At 49.0% G+C, this 17,249-nt stretch overlaps 6 protein-coding genes across 6 annotated transcripts; 2 read left to right on the top strand and 4 right to left on the bottom strand.

Annotated features, from left to right (window-relative positions):
- Positions 1-700: 700 nt before the first annotated feature.
- On the bottom strand, positions 701-3,744 carry EDB91DRAFT_1281857 (Lecithin:cholesterol acyltransferase-domain-containing protein; the record flags this gene model as incomplete). The annotated part of the gene is made up of 19 exons (XM_041324747.1): positions 701-886; positions 944-1,072; positions 1,121-1,303; positions 1,355-1,415; positions 1,467-1,570; positions 1,622-1,799; positions 1,856-1,958; positions 2,007-2,079; positions 2,147-2,152; positions 2,200-2,241; positions 2,291-2,345; positions 2,379-2,401; positions 2,468-2,476; positions 2,530-2,581; positions 2,635-2,781; positions 2,840-3,060; positions 3,120-3,397; positions 3,448-3,502; positions 3,559-3,744. The coding sequence occupies 19 exons, from the start codon at positions 3,742-3,744 to the stop codon at positions 701-703; spliced, it is 2,091 nt and encodes a 696-aa protein (XP_041177514.1).
- A 205-nt stretch (positions 3,745-3,949) lies between these two features.
- EDB91DRAFT_343895 (Isochorismatase-like protein) lies at positions 3,950-4,850 on the top strand. Its single transcript, XM_041326946.1, has one exon. It carries the CDS (start codon positions 4,009-4,011, stop codon positions 4,717-4,719), a length of 711 nt encoding a protein of 236 aa, XP_041177513.1. The 5' UTR covers positions 3,950-4,008; the 3' UTR covers positions 4,720-4,850.
- Positions 4,851-5,275: 425 nt separating this feature from the next.
- Positions 5,276-6,307, bottom strand: EDB91DRAFT_1281849 (uncharacterized protein; the record flags this gene model as incomplete). Its single annotated transcript, XM_041324746.1, has 4 exons — positions 5,276-5,611; positions 5,635-6,007; positions 6,028-6,178; positions 6,234-6,307. The coding sequence occupies 4 exons, from the start codon at positions 6,305-6,307 to the stop codon at positions 5,457-5,459; spliced, it is 753 nt and encodes a 250-aa protein (XP_041177512.1). The 3' UTR covers positions 5,276-5,456.
- A 1,872-nt stretch (positions 6,308-8,179) lies between these two features.
- EDB91DRAFT_1248262 (ATP-NAD kinase-like domain-containing protein) lies at positions 8,180-9,724 on the top strand (the record flags this gene model as incomplete). The annotated part of the gene is made up of 8 exons (XM_041322905.1): positions 8,180-8,358; positions 8,414-8,506; positions 8,559-8,644; positions 8,693-8,836; positions 8,884-9,009; positions 9,058-9,158; positions 9,206-9,376; positions 9,449-9,724. 8 exons carry the CDS (start codon positions 8,180-8,182, stop codon positions 9,722-9,724), a joined length of 1,176 nt encoding a protein of 391 aa, XP_041177511.1.
- Positions 9,725-10,411: 687 nt separating this feature from the next.
- Positions 10,412-10,896, bottom strand: EDB91DRAFT_1081945 (uncharacterized protein; the record flags this gene model as incomplete). Its single annotated transcript, XM_041315437.1, has 2 exons — positions 10,412-10,741; positions 10,795-10,896. The coding sequence occupies 2 exons, from the start codon at positions 10,894-10,896 to the stop codon at positions 10,412-10,414; spliced, it is 432 nt and encodes a 143-aa protein (XP_041177510.1).
- Positions 10,897-11,263: 367 nt separating this feature from the next.
- On the bottom strand, positions 11,264-13,904 carry EDB91DRAFT_1052940 (uncharacterized protein; the record flags this gene model as incomplete). The annotated part of the gene is made up of 3 exons (XM_041313709.1): positions 11,264-13,527; positions 13,589-13,725; positions 13,789-13,904. 3 exons carry the CDS (start codon positions 13,902-13,904, stop codon positions 11,264-11,266), a joined length of 2,517 nt encoding a protein of 838 aa, XP_041177509.1.
- Between the last annotated feature and the right edge of the window lie 3,345 nt (positions 13,905-17,249).

Here is a 17,249-nt window from a genome sequence, read left to right as displayed (position 1 = left end):
CATTCAGTCAGAGTAGATTGGGTGAGGTGGTTCTTGCATACAATTACTAGTGTTCCTCAAAGTAAATTCTGAACTCGCTAAGAACTCGCTGAAGCTACGATTAAGCAATGTTTAGATTGAGCTGGTCCCTTGGGCACGGTAGAAAATATAAAAGAAAAATGTGGCTGTGACCAGCCCCGAACCTTCCGTTAGTCACACAAAGGTTCAGGAGGAGGAAAACACCTGTTTCCGTGGCGTTTTCGACGCGGAAAAATTGTAGCTAGTTAGAGCCAGTTTGGCAACAAGATGTCGACCAACATATGGCATGAGAGGTTCTCGGCTTGGATTTCACCAAAGGTCGGAGCTTTAATGGAATGGTCCAACCCTAGACTAGGATCCAGAATGAATCCGGTGTGAACTTGGTGTACATATGCATGTATTTGCGGAGCTTATCTCTGAGATTCATATCCTTGGACGTCGAGTGGTCAGTCGATCATGCTCGGGCAGATGAAAGGTAATTACCCTCTAAGCCTACTGAATGGATAATATAAGTATGGTGCTCTGTCGCTCAAGCGACACATGAGGTTTATTACCGAGGGCGGATTGACGCGAAGTGTGATCTTGAAAATGCTCCGTCAGTATTTCGAAAGTCCCCAGAAACACATGTTCTGATGGAAAGCGGAGAATTATGTGCACAAATACGCTACAAAACAATACGTGGTCAATCCCATCGCACTCGCCGAGCATACTCCCGAATTCGAGAGACAAATTGATCCTCGACTTCATGTCCGACACCAGTGGCGACTTTGATGATGAGCTCATTCAGACCTGTTGACCCAAGGATATCAACATGATCCGAAGTATTTGCGCCACCCCGGGGAATGTTGGGAACAGGTTGATGAGGAAACTGTATTTTGAGGGTATGAGAGATGTTGTATGACTGGAGGGGGCATGGACAACGTACCTCAACAGTGGTAACGTTAATTCCCCCCGGATTCCATCTTGGTCTCTTCCAGCCTTCTACACACATCGCTCCCAGGCTCAATAGGCTGACGGTGCCATCTCCTTCACCCATTTTCACACCATTACGCACCTATAATCGGCTTACATATAACGTGCATAATAAAAGTCGCTAGCTCACCTTGGGCGTTGTGGTCTCATGCGTGTAATCAGCATCTATCCAGCTCGTCCTGGAAACTGGCATATCTAAGGGTGGGCGTACTGTATAGTTGCATTTGTCGGTAGGGTCGGTGCAAGTCGAATGCTCGACCTCTGCGAACGACTCGTCATGTTCGTGTGGTCCATGAGCATACCAGTATGATCTCTGTTATCGAATTCAGTCTTGGAAAACACAATAGCAAATCTTAGGGAGTACTTCAGTTTCCTTTCCATGGCCGTAAACACAAATGATCTTCATGGAAGGCGCATTTGGTAGCCTAGGCAACTCACCGTCAGGTTTTTTATAAGACGAACTATGAATAACATACTGTACTTCCAAAGGGTTTGACCATTTCCTCGGATCTAGCGCATTCTTCTTGAGTACTTCTTCATCCCGCTCAATACCGAACGAGTAGTTATCCCAAATCATTTTCTGTCTCTTTGTGAGCATGATTGTACAAACAAGAGAGAGTCGGTCATCAACCTGAAATGTTGAAGGAGTACGCTCCAAAATCCATGTGCTTGCGTCATCAGCCGTCATGTTCTTTGTTTGCTCGATACTTGAGATACTGCCATGCGCAGATAGTGGCACGGCTGCTTGTCGGAAGGCAATCAATTCACCATGAGTATGTGATGAACCGGGCTCGTCATCAGGTGCCCAGCTGGCATCGCCCCAAACATCCGTTCCTCCCTGAAAATTGTTGCAGAGGCGCTTGACCGAAGATGATGGTCTGTACTCGCCTTGATCCACATGCTAGCACTGCCAGCCCAACTACAGAATAGCTTCTGCCGCTCCTTTCGCGAGAAAAAGCGCTCGAGGACTGCAGGGTATCATCAGATGATAACTTAGAAACATGAACCGCCCTGACCGTATGCGCCAGCAGGATTCATTTGCACTGTATCCTTCATTTCACCAGACAAGAAAGCGGCCATAGCCTTTGCCTTCAAAAATTCAAACGATAAACTCATCAGCAGCAAACAACGGTAATGTCAATGAAACGGGGATTACCACGCCCTGAAAACGCAATAAGTAATTGTTATTCAAGGGAGGGAAAGACTTACGAGATGTGTCCCTCCAATGGTAATGTAGGACTCGATGTGATTCTAAGCAGAATTTTCAGCGTCTTGTGGTACGAGGGGGCCAGGGGCTGACCTCTACCCAATCTAGTCCGCCGCCTCCATGTTCGGGAGACTCGACCCATTTGAAGCTAGAAGAAAGAGGTCAAGAAGAAATCGTCAACTCTACGCCTAAGAGATCTAAGACCTACAAGTACTTTTTACCAATTCATCAGTTTTACAGGAGGGAACTATCTTAGAGCCTAGACCTTACCAGCATTACCTAAAAGTACCACAATTGAGACGGTGACAGCAACGAGAGACACATGGACATACTGTGCTACCCATTGAGTGTGCAGCGATGACGGTCTTCTTGCCTTGTCGTTTCCTGTCATAGAATATAAACTTGTCTGGTGTGATATTCGCGTTTTAGCACCATACTTGAACCCTTCTATTGTAGACTTCAACCTTGAGAAGTAGCCGTCTCGTTCTTCCAGGTTCCACATGGAAAGCCTCCAGTCATATGGGGTCAAGTGAAGATTGTTCGTGTCATAGTTTACTACGGCAAGATTCTCAACGACCTTGGACCTGTGTATATGCTGTCACTTCTAATTCTCAAAAGAACGTCACGTTATAAGAGACGCACCAAATCCAGTACCCAGTCATGAAGCTGCTTGCAGCACCTATTCCTTCCGCAGCTCGAATTTTGGCACCTGGAGGGTCGAGACCGGTGACCGGATCCAGCATCATCGCTGCTATCCACTTGTCACGATTGAAAGCTACTTGTGTGACCATATTGAAGCCTCCCCAGAGTTTTTCGCGGAAAAAAGCGCGATGGTCGGGTGAAGTAGACCACGATTCCAAACCCTAGTCGCGTTCGGACGGTAATGAATATCAAGTAGACGCAGTTTAATAGATAGGCTTACGGTGGATACGATGCCAGGCACGAGCACGATGGGATAGTGCGCCGTCAAGCCTCGTGCTTTCATCGCCTCTCCAGCCTGAAACTCGCGTCCGTCATTATTCAGCTTCCAGACCTCTGGAATATTGCTCCGAAATCGGGTCCATTCTAATTCGACGCGTGACAGATCAATGTCTGGTATTTTGAGCGAGATGTCGTACTCTTCTATGAGGAGAAGAAGGTTGCTGTGAATATCCTGAAAGTCTGAAGGCTGGATGAGGATGAAACCCAATAATATTCCAACTGTACGACGTATGTCATCATAGCTTGGAGATAATGTATAAATAACATACGCAGGATTCCGAGCGGGAACAGGAAACGAGCCTTGACGAAGAACCGACGTTCTTTCTAGGACGGATCACTATGAGCTGATATTGAAACGAACCACAATGCGCCGAACATACCTTCATCTTGTGCATCTGAGCATCGAAAATCTTCGCTTGACGTTTAAATTCCAGTTGCGCGTCGTGTACTAGTACCCTATTAAGCTGCAGCTGATCCTGTTCCTTTCCGGTGTCACTAGTATCGGACGAGGGTTCGGCTGCATCGCTCGTTGACCAAGTTCTTGTCCGTTGCGACAAGTTGGACATGGCTGCGAAAGTTCATAGTCAACACGCTTGCTGGTCAGAAAACATAATGTGAAAACATCTACCTCCTGTACAGCACTACCCTGTCTCAGTGTCTGCAGTCGCCGTGTCTCAAGAATTGAAGCAGCAGAACAAACAAACGCAAAGCTGCTTGAAGAATAATAGCCGGAATGAAATGATTCCGTTGATAAGATAATCATGGGGTATATAAACAACGGAGCTAGCACAGATATCAGCCCATAATTCATCATAAGCCACACCGTAACGATGCTAGTAGACCTCGAATCCATTCAACCCTCCAAGTCTGCTTTACTCGTCATTGACGTACAGAATGACTTCGTCAGCGGCAGCCTCGCCGTTCGCGACGCAGAGCAGATCATCGACACCGTCAATGCACTCCTCACGCTTCCATTCGCTCTTAAAATCGGCACACAAGACTACCATCCCGCCAACCACATCTCCTTTGCGCGCAATCATGCAGGCAAGAAGGAGTTCGAGAAGATTACCATATCTCCTCCCGCAGAGTTGTTAGCAAAGAGGAAGCCTGAGGATAAACTGCCACTAGAAGCGCTCGAACAGGTGCTGTGGCCTGTGCACTGCGTACAGGACACGACTGGTGCAGCATTTGTGGACGGCCTGAAGCACGAGTGCCTGGATGTCGTACGTAAAGGCTGCGACGTCGGGATCGAGTGTTACTCTGCATTTGAAGATCCATGGGGACTTACGAACACTGGGCTCAAGGACAAGCTGAGGAGCAAGGAGATATCGAATGTTTTCGTGGTCGGCATAGCGGGAGATTATTGCGTCAAGTTTAGTGCACTTGATGCAAAGAAACACGGCTTCAGGACGTTTGTGATCAGGGATGCGGTCAAGAGCGTGTCTGATGAGGGTACAGAATGGATCGAGATGACCAAGGCAGGCGTAGAAATCGTTGATACGGCTGAAGAAATTTTGACCTCGAAGACCTTCTCTCAGTAGCTTCTGGACTCTGGAGTAGTCGGATAATATGCAAACAGATCTAGTACTGGCAGATAGCGAAAAGTTTTACAATCACTGTACACCGAATTTCCTCAATAGCTCGTCTCTCGAAATCAGCACCCTTGTCCCAAATGCCTCCAAAGCAATCTGCATGCCGTCTACATCCACACTAGCGTCCAGCTACTATATGCACCTGCTGGAAAATGCCACCTAGCGCCGCAATCACTGCGTCCTTATCGAGCTTCACTAAGTCCCCCTCACTTACATCATCAAGACTCGACAACATCTTGTCCGTGAAAGCAACGAGAAGAGGGACCACATCAGGGCACTCGTTCGGTATTCGTGGATACTCTCAAGCTTGCTGGGCAAGTAACACCTGATTGTCCGGGCGCGCTGCAAACCAGACGTCCCATTCCGGCCATACACAATCGTCAGCGCAGGCATTGCGAGTAAATATCAAGATGAGTCGTAGCGAGAGTTCTCTGTAGTCTTCTGTATTCTGTGACGGTGTATGAAGGATTTCGGATATGGAAACACAGCGGTGTATGTGATGATTGATCGCAGCTGCCTTGGCGGAACTGTGAGAGCCAATACTCGCTGTTTGCGAGGGCGAAGAATATTTCCAGATAATGAAGATCACGTTCTAGATGGATAAATCGATCAGGTGATGTATCACCAGGAGCAATGCTATCGTCCTGGATACTTCCGAAGGTCACGGAACGTAAGGCCGGGAGGACTTAATCACGGACATCATCTATAATATTCGATAGTTGCTCTCTGATAACATGGGCGGTCTTCAACCCAACATGTCTGATGAAAGGGGATTCTGTCTGCTCCATCGCGAAAATGATGCAAGGCACTACCGCAGCTGTCGTCTCAAGAGTGAAGATGGCTTCGTCAGCATCAGCAGCGCACAAGCAAGTGCAATGCTGTTACGCAGATCCGTGCCTAGGCGAGCACGACGGAGCCGGTTAACATAGGTGGGCTGGCGATGGACTTGATTGAGATAGTCGAGCAGCACAGAGGCGTCCACATTTGCCTTCCAGGGAGCTGCCGGACTCCAGATCATTCTGGTGTGCACGACCCCTGGTTTGAAGAGGTCATCCATAGCACAACATGCGGCAAGGCAGAATGCTGATGCAGACGCGATTTCAATATTGCTAGGTACGGTAGCTTTGAAGACACCAATGTTCCACGTTTCCACCCCGCTGTCCTCGAAATGACTTCTGAATTCCGTTTCGCTGGCAAGGCGGGCTAAAGGCTCCAATATAGCTCTAAAATGTGAGACCTTGGTTGCGGAAAACGTACGTGACCTTGGTGATTGTGAGAAAAAGGACAGGGGCGGATACGAAAATATGCCGGGTGGGGAGTGGGAGTAGGATCATTTTGAATTACGGTAGTGATATCTGGACTTAGCATAAGAGTCGGGACACGGGGGAGGATCATTGTAATCTTGTCACTACACACATTTGATTATCAGCCCCACCACACGTGAAGAAAGTCGGTATGCGTACCTGTTATCTATGATTTTGATTTCCTCGAGATTAATCGTCTGCCAATTGAGGATCGCGATCATGACATGGGACATCTTGCAATGGTTTTTTGGGAAGGAAGAGGACGCGCTCGATCAATGGGCAGCAGCCTGCGGATGATATACTGATCGCCAGAGGTTGCAAGAACAAATGACGGCAATGGTTTTCCTTCTTCAAGTACCATGGCAGTGACGATCTACAAAGGCCATGCAAGAGAGGATGTAAGAACCATTCCAGAGTACGTCGTCGAGATTAATGTTTGGACCAAGCGCACTGATTATGTTATTTCCTTCGGGAATCGTACTTTCCGATGCGCCGTCAACGACGTCGAACCATTATTGAAGCACAGTCACCACGAACAGCAGCAGCTCTGTATCATGACTGCAGTGCTCATCCACACGAAGCATTGCTACATGATGATAGTTGACATGGCTAAAGAAGGGCGAAAACCGATTATTGCTGGTGTGAGCAAAGAAATACAAAGAAGTCAAGGCTTTCGCATATATCAAGACCGAAGGGGATGGAGAGGGACAATCGAGCCCGTCCTGAACTAGCCTGAAGAGTTTGCCCCAAATCGCCCATGACCCATAACCATGATTTGGAAAAGGGACTTCGGGAATCCATCTCGCGGCGGCAGATACGGCGTCGGGATCAAGGGATGTCTGGCAGAGCCAGAACACGGAACGTGATATATCGATAACTGGCTGCTCATCAAGATATTCTTGAAGGTGGTTCAGAGTCAGAAAGGATGCGAATAACTAATATTAAACAGCCAAGGCTCTCGTCGACAATAAAAATCCCCCTGGTGGCAATACCTTGTTGAAAAAAAAGGGATCCAACCATCGTCCCCCGATGTGAATTGGTACAGGAGTGACTTCTACCTGCTTAGCATGCGGGATGTCTGTGTTCCCGACGTCCACGCTGCCGGCCTAGGAAAGTACGGAGATTAGCCAAATCCCGATGGGCCGATATATAGTTCGATGGAGACGCCGCGATCGATTCGATGAAAGAAATTTTACTCGTTCGAGATGTTCGTTTTTTTTCTGCACGAGTCATCAATAGATAGTTACCGAATCTCAGATCATAATCAGATTTACCGCTAGCTATACAGGACCCAGGTCTATCAGAGCTAATACTAGAAGCCAAAGGCATTCCTCTTCAGGCGTGATCTTCTGGATCGTTTTCACTGGAAAGTCAGGTCGTGTCGAAATTGACCACCACGCTCCGATGCTTGAGACTGATAGGAGAAAGCCTAAGAGCCTAGGGCAAGACAGGGCCGACCTCGGTGAAAGGTAATACGTCTGTCGTCGATACAGCCCGTTGTTCAAGACAGAGTGGTGAACCCATCTCGGAGATAGCCAATGCCCCTTGACAGCCGCTTGCAGATGCATCACGAACACAGCAGTCCAAGTGAACTCGCTGCATTCAATACGACAACTTCTCCTAGAGTATCGATTTCAAAGTGCCAAGCAATCACTGCCAGTGCGAACTAAATAGTACATCAAGGACTTGTCAAGGACCCGGGTACTCGTGCACTGTGCTTGCACTGTATACATATGGAACTGATCCATGAAGGGCGCCCCTCTCCTGAGGCCTAGAATACATAAACTGACGTGCTGTACTGTCATGTACTATGTTTGGCCCAGGCTCTGAGCAGTGCTGTCGGCGTCAAGACAGAGGAGTCATGATAGAGTCAATATTGAGAAACTGACCAAAACATTCGTTCATAACATCACCATTGGACTGACAGTGCTATAGAAAGCTCCAGAATATGAGTGTCTTTGGATTCGTTGGAAGAGGGTCGATTTTAAAAACGGGTGAGAACATTTGCAAAGGTTGTGGCAAGAAGAAAGATAGTTACGTACGGTCTTGAGTCAACTTGGAATTATTGCACTGTGGTGCAGTTGACTCAAGACTTGCTGGCAGCCATGTCAACTACTATGGTCGGCCATGCGCAGCGAGCTCTCCTGTATTCTCCTTTTCGACGTTGTCTGCACACCAGAGTACGAAGTCGACCGTCACTACTTTCACCATCGCGCGGGAATCCGTTCAACTCACAACTACTAACACACACACGTCTTTCTCGTGCACTTTCATCAGCGCAAGCGTGTGTCTGCCGTCTCCCCTTAAGAATCGTGGACCGCTAACGCTCAACAAGACAGCCAACAGGAAGCGTCATATCCTCCGCGATCCATCCTAATTGTGAACAAACTCCGGACAGAGCCTGTGGTTGGGGCAATTGATGAACTACTAGAGTGCGTGATACATCATTCAGCCAATTAACACGTTGTGCTCAACACCCAACAGCCACGTACAAAAGACATATCCAGGTGTGAAGGTGTTCTCTGAAGACCGCCCGGACATTCCTTCCGGTGCAGAAGTGTGGCGTCCCGGTGAGTAGATTGTACATGCTGAAAGCAATTTGCTTGAACCTATCACAGGGCCTAATGCCGAAAAAATCGATCTTGTTGTGACGCTTGGAGGTGACGGTACCATTCTGCATGCTGCTTCGCTTTTTAGCCTAGGAGCGGTCCCTCCCGTGCTAAGTTTCTCAATGGGAACCCTTGGATTTCTGCTTCCGTTCCGTGGGTGTACAACTCCTAAAACCAGGACGTCACTGAACATGCCACAGATATCGACGACTTTGTGAAAGGGCTTGAGGCAGTGTTTCAGGGCAAGGCAACCATCCTCAACCGCATGCGCTTGTCGTGCACTTTCTATGACAAAGATCGCAAAAAAATAGGGTCCTCTGGTGATGGTCGGGGTTGCAACATCGCGTGTACTCATGATGCTAACTCAAACACAGAATGGCAGGTCATGAATGAAATTGCACTGCACCGTGGGTCAAGTCCACACCTTAATACCATCGATATTTATGTAGACGGGCAACATCTCACGGAGGCTGTCGTACGTACTACTATCTCCCAAACACCGCGCGTTACTGATTTCCGTAGTCCGACGGCGTGATTGTGTCCACACCTACAGGATCAACGGCATACTCCCTCTCGGCTGGAGGGCCTATCGTACATCCCTCCTTGAGTGCTGTGGTGCTCGTGCCAATATGTCCACGAAGTTTATCGTTCCGGCCACTGGTGTTCCCTTCGTCTTCATCTGTGACTCTGCGTGTGAGTTGCCCGTCCCGCTTGCTTTGACAGCACGTGGAAGCAGTTACTCAAACATGCGGTTGTGGCTATTAGATTGGCGATCGTTCCCGTGCTGCAGCAGGTGTCTCGATGGACGGGCGGGTATCGCATGTTCTTAATCCAGGGGAGTCCGTTACGGTACAAGCTTCGCCATACCCAGTTCCTTGCATTAACCGCTCGTCCATATCCGATTATGGAGACGAACAGCCAGGCGAGGAAGGCGTTGGGCCAGGGAAAGAGGATGATTGGGTTCGAGATATCAATAATTTGTTGCAGTACAACGCAACATTTAGGAGCAAGGCACTTCTTCGTTACAGCCCTAAAACTTGAGTTCGAGGTAATCACCGAAGATACCGTTCTTCCGTTACATGCTGTATTTGACGCTCGATGTGAAGCTCTTAGGCGGCGCTCGGTCTTGGATGACGCTTAATCGAGCGCCTTTGATACTTAATCGTGTAGTGATACACCATGTGTCCTTTGGGGTAGGCAATGCTAGCGGCAAATCATCAATGATTTCACCACGACGGAATCCGTGAGTTGCTGGACTGCATCAGCGTTTATGCACTGTTGACCTTGTGGACGCAGCTTCTCAATTAATTGTTAGTGAATTAAGGAACAGGTAAATTTCATTTAAAGACCTGTTCATTGCATTGTCTCCGTATTATCATAGACGCACATATCGAGTGCTGTATGTGATTTGATGCGAGCTCGCGCTCATCCACAACGCCCTAGTAGTACCTAGTAGTATTACATATCTTTATTTCAACAAATTTCCTTTCTGAATTGATACAGCAAATCATAAGGACATATGAAACAATATTGAAACATAATGAACGTCGCACCACTCAACATTAAATGAAATGAGGGAACGTAATACAAAAGAATGGGCGTGTTCAGCGCAAAATGCGGCGCTCGGGTATCCAAGTTGAATTGAAACATTACTGCCCATAAGAGTCTGCATGTGAAGATAGTTCTAGTAAAGTAGGAGGTGCAAAGGGGCCCGGTACGATGGCGCAATCAGCCACTCAGCCGCTGAAACAGACGTCTGGGAACGAGACCGCTGAGAGCTGATGATGTGTGTGAATGCTGCTCTCTCTCAGCACGCTCTGTCGAGCCGCCAGACCGATAGCTCGGCGGGGGTCCGGACACTTTGAGCTCTGGTTGGACGTGCACATCTATGATCTCATAGCGTGCCAGACGTGACATTATTGTCGGCCATGCCACAGAGCTGATGCCCACAGAACCCTGCTTCCCATTCGCGAGCACATTCAATGAGAAGGATATCCGGCTTTTGTCAATCCCGGTGAGATCAGTCTCGAATGCTGATCTGGCAAAAGTGACTGCTTGCTGCAACGATTTTCCTGAGTTAGTGCACAAACTCCTAGGGTTGAAATACTCACATCAAAACTCTGCGCTGGGGGAACATACATCATTTGGTTATTCAAACGATACGTGATAACGTCTGCAGGAGCGGGGGATTGGCGTCTTATTGAGGTTCGCATGACGAGTAATGAGTAGTGCGCGCGGTAGGCTTGTTATGCAGAGGAAAGCCCTGGCCGTGTTGTGGCTTTATACTACGCGAAACAGATTCTTTATGTACCATTAATACTACCGTAGCGCCGCCGTAATCACCCAAATTATCTGACGGTCACAGGCGGGGGCTCTGGCTGTGGCCCGGGTCCACAGCGTGGTGCCAAATAAACATTGGGCTATGCAATCTGGAGAACAACAAACCACAGCACACGTACAGCCACACAGCCACACACAGCTGCCAACTACCCACTAGTAGTCTAATTAGTCCATTAATGCATTAACACCGACTGGTATTCCTTTAATATCAACAAACAGTACAGGAAGTCGACAAGTACGTTAAACCTGAAGATCAGCTAATAGTCCAAACTGGCTACCCATTGTCCCAACATGACGCACTGCTTTCTGCACCGAGGAAGTGGACTTTCCGTTGATCTTGGATTTTTTGGCTTTGACTGGACGCTCTTCTGCAAAAGCATCCCCTATCCCCTCCATACATGCGCCCCACAGCCCGAGCGGCAAAGTGTCTCGACAATTCGAGGACTTCTGTGCAAGGAACGTATGGAACGTCTGCCCTGACAACGTATGGACACGAACAGGAACCCGTTCTGATACCGAGAGAACTTGTGATAAATGGTGAATACTCTCGATCGCCATCAGCACCTGGGCCATAAGCTGGATATTACGACTGCTGATTGGGGTGGTCTCAGATCCGGTGTTATGTTCTGAGTCGGCAGGTGCAGGCGTAGTACGGAAATCGAGACCATGCCCTTCCGACATGTAAAATGCCAAGAATGCACTTGCCTCCGCTTTAGTCCACCTCTCTTTTTCTCGTTCCTTACTTGCGGATTCTAATGCCCGTAGGTGCATCATTTGCACGACCCATCGCAAAACGAGGGCGCTCATGAGTTGTTCGCTCGGTAACCCCTGGACAGCAGCGGTACCGCTACGGAGGGCGTGCAGGAAAACTGACATCCGCTCGGATGCGGACCTTAGTGGTAAGGGGGTCCAATTTTCTTGACTGTCGCCGCAGAATGCCGACGACGCCAACAGCCTGCCAATATCTGGCACCGTCACCCCCTCCGGGGCAACGCGAGTGCCTCGCCTAACGTACTCTGTGATACATTTGGGCCGCGGTGGAAGGTGTGACCGGGATCGGGATGCAGTCGACGCCGGAATCTCTGACTCTTCATCTGACGCGCGGAGTTTTTGGAGCTCACCACGCAATGGGGCGAGGAGATCGGCTCCATCGTCTTCAGAGTCTTCTTCCATGACGTCAATGAGCTCATCCTCGTCATCCTCATCCACTTGAGATGCGTCAGATTGCCCTACTTCAGGCTCCTCAGCTCCCTCGGGCGCTTCCGGCAACCCTACGGCATCTTCCAAAATGGCGTAGATCCACTCCCGGATAGGTCGGCCGATACTCCGTGCGACATTTTCCGCGTCGGGGTTCTCCAAAAACAACCTCGGCCAGAAAGTGCCAGTATTCAACATATCCATGAGCTTCGGTTGGAAGTGGCCCGACCGGTATGCAGCGATGTAGAGAGTGTGGAGCTGGTGAAATTGAGTGTCATGTTCCCCTGCGTTGTCGTCGGCTCCATCATCGCTAGATAGTAATTGCGCACGGGAGAATAGAGCCGGCAACCGGCAAGTTTCTGCGCGATGCAGTGCACAAATTTTGCTAGGCCAAAGACCATCCGGCCCAAATGTATCTCCGTCGTATTTTTCAATTGCGTACTGCAATGCTGCATTTACGATCCGGTCAACGATGGCATCTATCTCTCCGGAAGCCATGGTACTTGGTGGTCTGATCAGGAGTGCATGCACAGATCTGTCAATCAAATCCATGACTGAACCGACCTGATGCCTAGCTTTGCGTTTCTGAGTGGCAGCGGAGAGTATCCCACTTAACGTGGACCCGACACGAGCAATGCGTTGCGATAACGTTAACTGGCGCTCGAAAAATAAGTTTTGGACGTTTCGTTGTGTGGAAGACTGGTTGGAAAAATCGTTGCCCACCAGGGCACCCAGCAAAGGTAACAGGGTGACTGGAATCTTGAAGTGGGATGCCAAGACAGCCGGGGTGTACACCGAAACTGACAGACTGAGATCCGTGCTATGCTCTGGGGGTATTAAACCTCTGCGAACCCCCTGTTGAGCAGCGCTTTTCTTTTTTGTCTTTGATTTCTTCACTGTGCGGAACTCCCCATTCCCGTCATCGGAGCCAGCATCCACGGAGTTAGGTACTGCCCACAGTATGTCATCAAGCTGGATATATCCTGCATATTTCCCAGAATTGAGAATGACAAAGTCTGAGTCATTACCAACGACAAATGCCCCGAGCCTGCCGGCGAGTTCGACGGCATAAGGATCGCCTTCTTCATCTGCGAAATGCACTTCCAGGGTATTTGCTGAAGAGGCGACTTCACGAAGTGCATGCAGGCATGCATGATATGCAAGTGGTGGGATCATCCGCGTCTCACGCAGAAAGCGGGGAGTTGAGCGTGATGTTTCGGAGGTTCTGAAGAAAAGAAGACTCCGTTCAACGATCGAGTGATTGAGACGGCTGATGAGGGTCGGAATCTTCAGTTCGGGGGCAGAACCTTTTAGGAGATGGCTTAGATGAGCTCAGATGCCGCCACGATGATAGGGAAATGAATGTACCGTCAAAGACAAAATATACTTTGAGTCCCACAGCCATCCATGCTTTCACGACACCTTCGACGCATGCAGAGAAAGCTTTGTACTCGCCACCATAGACCCAAGGTAATTTAGACTCTTCATAAAGCTCATAGATGAACCTGAAGGGCATAACATAAGTCGCTGTCGCCACAAAGCCATCGACGAGATCTTCATATACTCACGACCAACCATCAACCACGATCGAATTCACGTCGTTCAAGCTCGAGGGGAAATCGATGGCTTTGGCGAGGATTCGCTGATTCTCTCGCAGATAGGTGGTAAGGCCATGAACGCCCATGACAAGTCCATGATGTGACGCTGCGGAATTGACGAAAAAGGCAACAGGATCTTGCCGATTGCAAGTTATGCAAAAACAACATGGGAACCCGGGGGGGTTTTCCTCTTATCATCCCATTGATACTATGATAGAGCCTACTACGTGTATTAGATTGTGCTTCAAACCAAGTAAGTTTAATTGTTGGTTTTCAGTAACCTGAAGAAGTACGGTTAATCAATCAAATTATCGCTGTATTGCATGGTGCAAATGTGACCCTTCACATAGTTAGAAATATCTCTGAAGATCTCCATATCTACTGGACCCATTCTGGCCAGGACAAGCGACAGATTACCCTGCAAGCTGTCAGGGTGCAATAACGATGTGAAAGACAAGTAAGGGATAATGAGCCATGGAATACTTCACTACAGCAAGCGCGATCACCCGGGGGAGCTTCGACGCAAACAAGGGCTAGCAATGATGCGGGAGAGCGCAAGAGAGCGAGAGGACAAGGATTTTCATCGCAACCAGGCACAGCGCTGTGACGGCTTTATCAGCGACAACAATAAGTAACATTGTTCCCCTTTATGTCGCTGGGATGGCAAATCCAAGTGACTGGCGTGTGTTCTGGTAATGTTTCTTCGCGGAAAATCTAAGTTCATCATCCATGTGCAAGCGGATAATGACGGGAGTGCGCTCACTACTCAGTACAGGTCACGATGTACGCCCAAATGAGATTGGGGCACAACAACTGAATGGAAATTTAGATCCGCTACATTGGAACTTGAAATGGGGGACTGATGCGTCAGGCTATTCCAGACACACGCAAGCACTTAATCGGAGGACACAGGATAAAATGCTCGTAAATAGCTTGACAGGACCGCAGTAAGTTGAGAAGCTATGGACAGGATGACTCACGGATGCTTGATTGACGGTGAAGTTTCCAACGCCTAGAGAAGGTTCTGTGCAGACATGATAAAGAAAAGAAAGAGCGGTTCGGTTCTACTAGTTTCCTGCCAGGAACCGAGGACGGATGAAGTTAGGTGGTCAAAATTTTGCAGAAAGCGCTATGGCAGTGGTACTCGTTAATCAACTTCTGGAAGAGACTGACTTGGGTAAACACGCGTACGGCTTGTATGCTGTATGCTACATAGAAAATGCAGGCAGCAGCAATGCGTGTAATGATTAATTGTTGTGTCACTGGTGGAGTGGGGTTGGCACACCACTGCAAGAAACCACAAGGAATTTCTTGACGTATGGAGTAAAGTATATATATCAGGAAGCGGCGACCGATAGAGCTGTGTAGTACGAGAACCACGTCATCTGTAAGGAGTAACAAGAGGTCAAACGACATTGCAGTGTTTGGGATTAAATTCATACCCCAAAGTTCGCATCATGCGCAGTTTTCCATTCTGAAACTACAAGTCTCGGCGGATAGTCTAGAATGGGTGCACACAACTTACCAGAATGGCTGAGCATGCCCACATCCCGCTGCGCATTGCGCCAGCCCTAACTTCGTAACGTATAGTATATGAAGCGTTGGGGAGCATGCTGTTCAGGTCATTACATGCACGACATTGCACGCGTATTCCGCATTGAGGCTGAAGCTAAAGCTTTCAGTCTAGTCGGCTGCATTGGTATTAGTAAGTTTCACAATCATGGTTCATGACGTTGTTACTCAAAGCAACGGCAGCCCCCGAGTCGGGAGGGTGAGCGCTGTGCTGTGAGCAACCATGACTCACGGAACATTTCTAGATAAAAATTGAGTCTTGAATGTCACGGAAGAGGAGCAACAACTTAACACGAATAGTGGGTTTTGAAGCCTGTCACGGTGGACCGTGTGGTCACCGGGGTGGCCGCAGTGACTAACTTACCAGAGTGACTAACCACCAAAATTATTGGTCACGTGTCTCACCACGTTACCTGTGAGTGAACCTCAAAACGTTTAACATCAACGGACACCGAGTACTGAACATCCGTGACGGCTACAGTGCTTGAGTTCATCGCATTGGACAACGGGCACGCGATATTTCTGTACAGTGACACATACATGTCCGTCGAAATCTCCAAGAGAACGCGATCACAACTAGCCGTACCTGATCATGTCCTGAGGTTACCCCTCGCGCGCTCTCCTCTCAAGCACGCCAGAGTCACGTCGAGGAACCAGTTGCAGTTGGAAATACAACGAACACAAAGACGAGGAGGACGAGGAAGATATGGATGTTGAAGAGGAAGAAGAGAAGAACGAGAATGATGAACTCCTGCTGTCGCCGAAGAAGAACAAACGGTCGTCCGATACATGTCCTGAAGACGGGCTCAGTCCTACCAGTTATCGCGAACCGAAACGCGTCAAAATCGATCCTATTACCGCCATTGAGCTTGCTTTTGATGGGTGGTGACGCAGTAGAGAACCGGGAATTGGCATCACAATCCACCAGGAGATTGGCAAAACCATTTGTACGCGCTGCCACTGAATCGGCACGACAGACACCTGCTGCCCCTTCTGCTATGAACTGCAAGGTTAAAACAGGCTTCATTTTCCTTGGGCGTGCACGCTCTGTTCCCCTTCCTACAGACTATGTTCCAGAACTCGACCTTCGAACTCTTTCTCCAATACGTTCGCCTCGGAAGGTGCCCAACCAACTGAACATTACTCCTGTCCCTCCACCCACAGAAGCGGCTCCGACATCTCCGCTCACACCACTTTCTGCCACCGACGAGGGTACTCTCGCCACAGAGCGTGCAATGGATATTGACACTGCGTCCGCTATGTCCCACTTCACAAACGTCCCGATACTTGACCGCAAACTTTCCGATCCAACCAACCAGATGATCAATATCGAGTCTGCGACGCCACGATATCAAGACGGATATCCTCTGCATATGTCTCTTTCCCCTCTTACGCCTCTCCCGCCTACTTCATCTGTAGGTTGCCTTCCCGGCGTACAAAGTCTGTTAGCGGCCGCTGCTAAGGTCAGTTTGGCCACCTATTATTTACAGAAAACTGACACTCGGTTTGATAGAAGAAAGCCAGACAGTCTCAAGATGCTGCGGATAACACTTCTTCGCTGCTGACAGTCAGTGTTACAGGATCTTCAACCTCTTCAGCTGCTCCGTCTCGCCTCCCGCTTCCATCCACGTCCGCTTCGTCGTTCGTGCCTCCCCCACCTGTACCAGTGAAACGGGGGCGCTCCGCAACCGTCGGAAGTTCGCACACAGCACGCTCAAAGCCTATTGTAAACGCATCCAAAGGCAAGAAGGCAATGCTTCCACCTTCTGGCCCTCGCCGCGTGACACGTAGCGTATCAATGAAAGATAAGAAGCCTGAAGGCCTGGATGAAGGCGACGCACCACCCGAAGCCAGCACTC

Source organism: Suillus paluster (assembly GCF_016628075.1).
Source record: "Suillus paluster strain FC165 chromosome Unknown EDB91scaffold_24, whole genome shotgun sequence".
Lineage (NCBI taxonomy): Eukaryota > Fungi > Basidiomycota > Agaricomycetes > Boletales > Suillaceae > Suillus > Suillus paluster.
Note: the sequence above shows the minus strand (reverse complement) of the source record. Positions and strands in the feature narration are given on the sequence as shown.

Coding starts and splice junctions, on each gene's coding strand:
- EDB91DRAFT_343895 (XM_041326946.1), top strand. CDS start 4,009: ATGCTAGTAGACCTCGAATCCATTCAACCCTCCAAGTCTGCTTTACTC.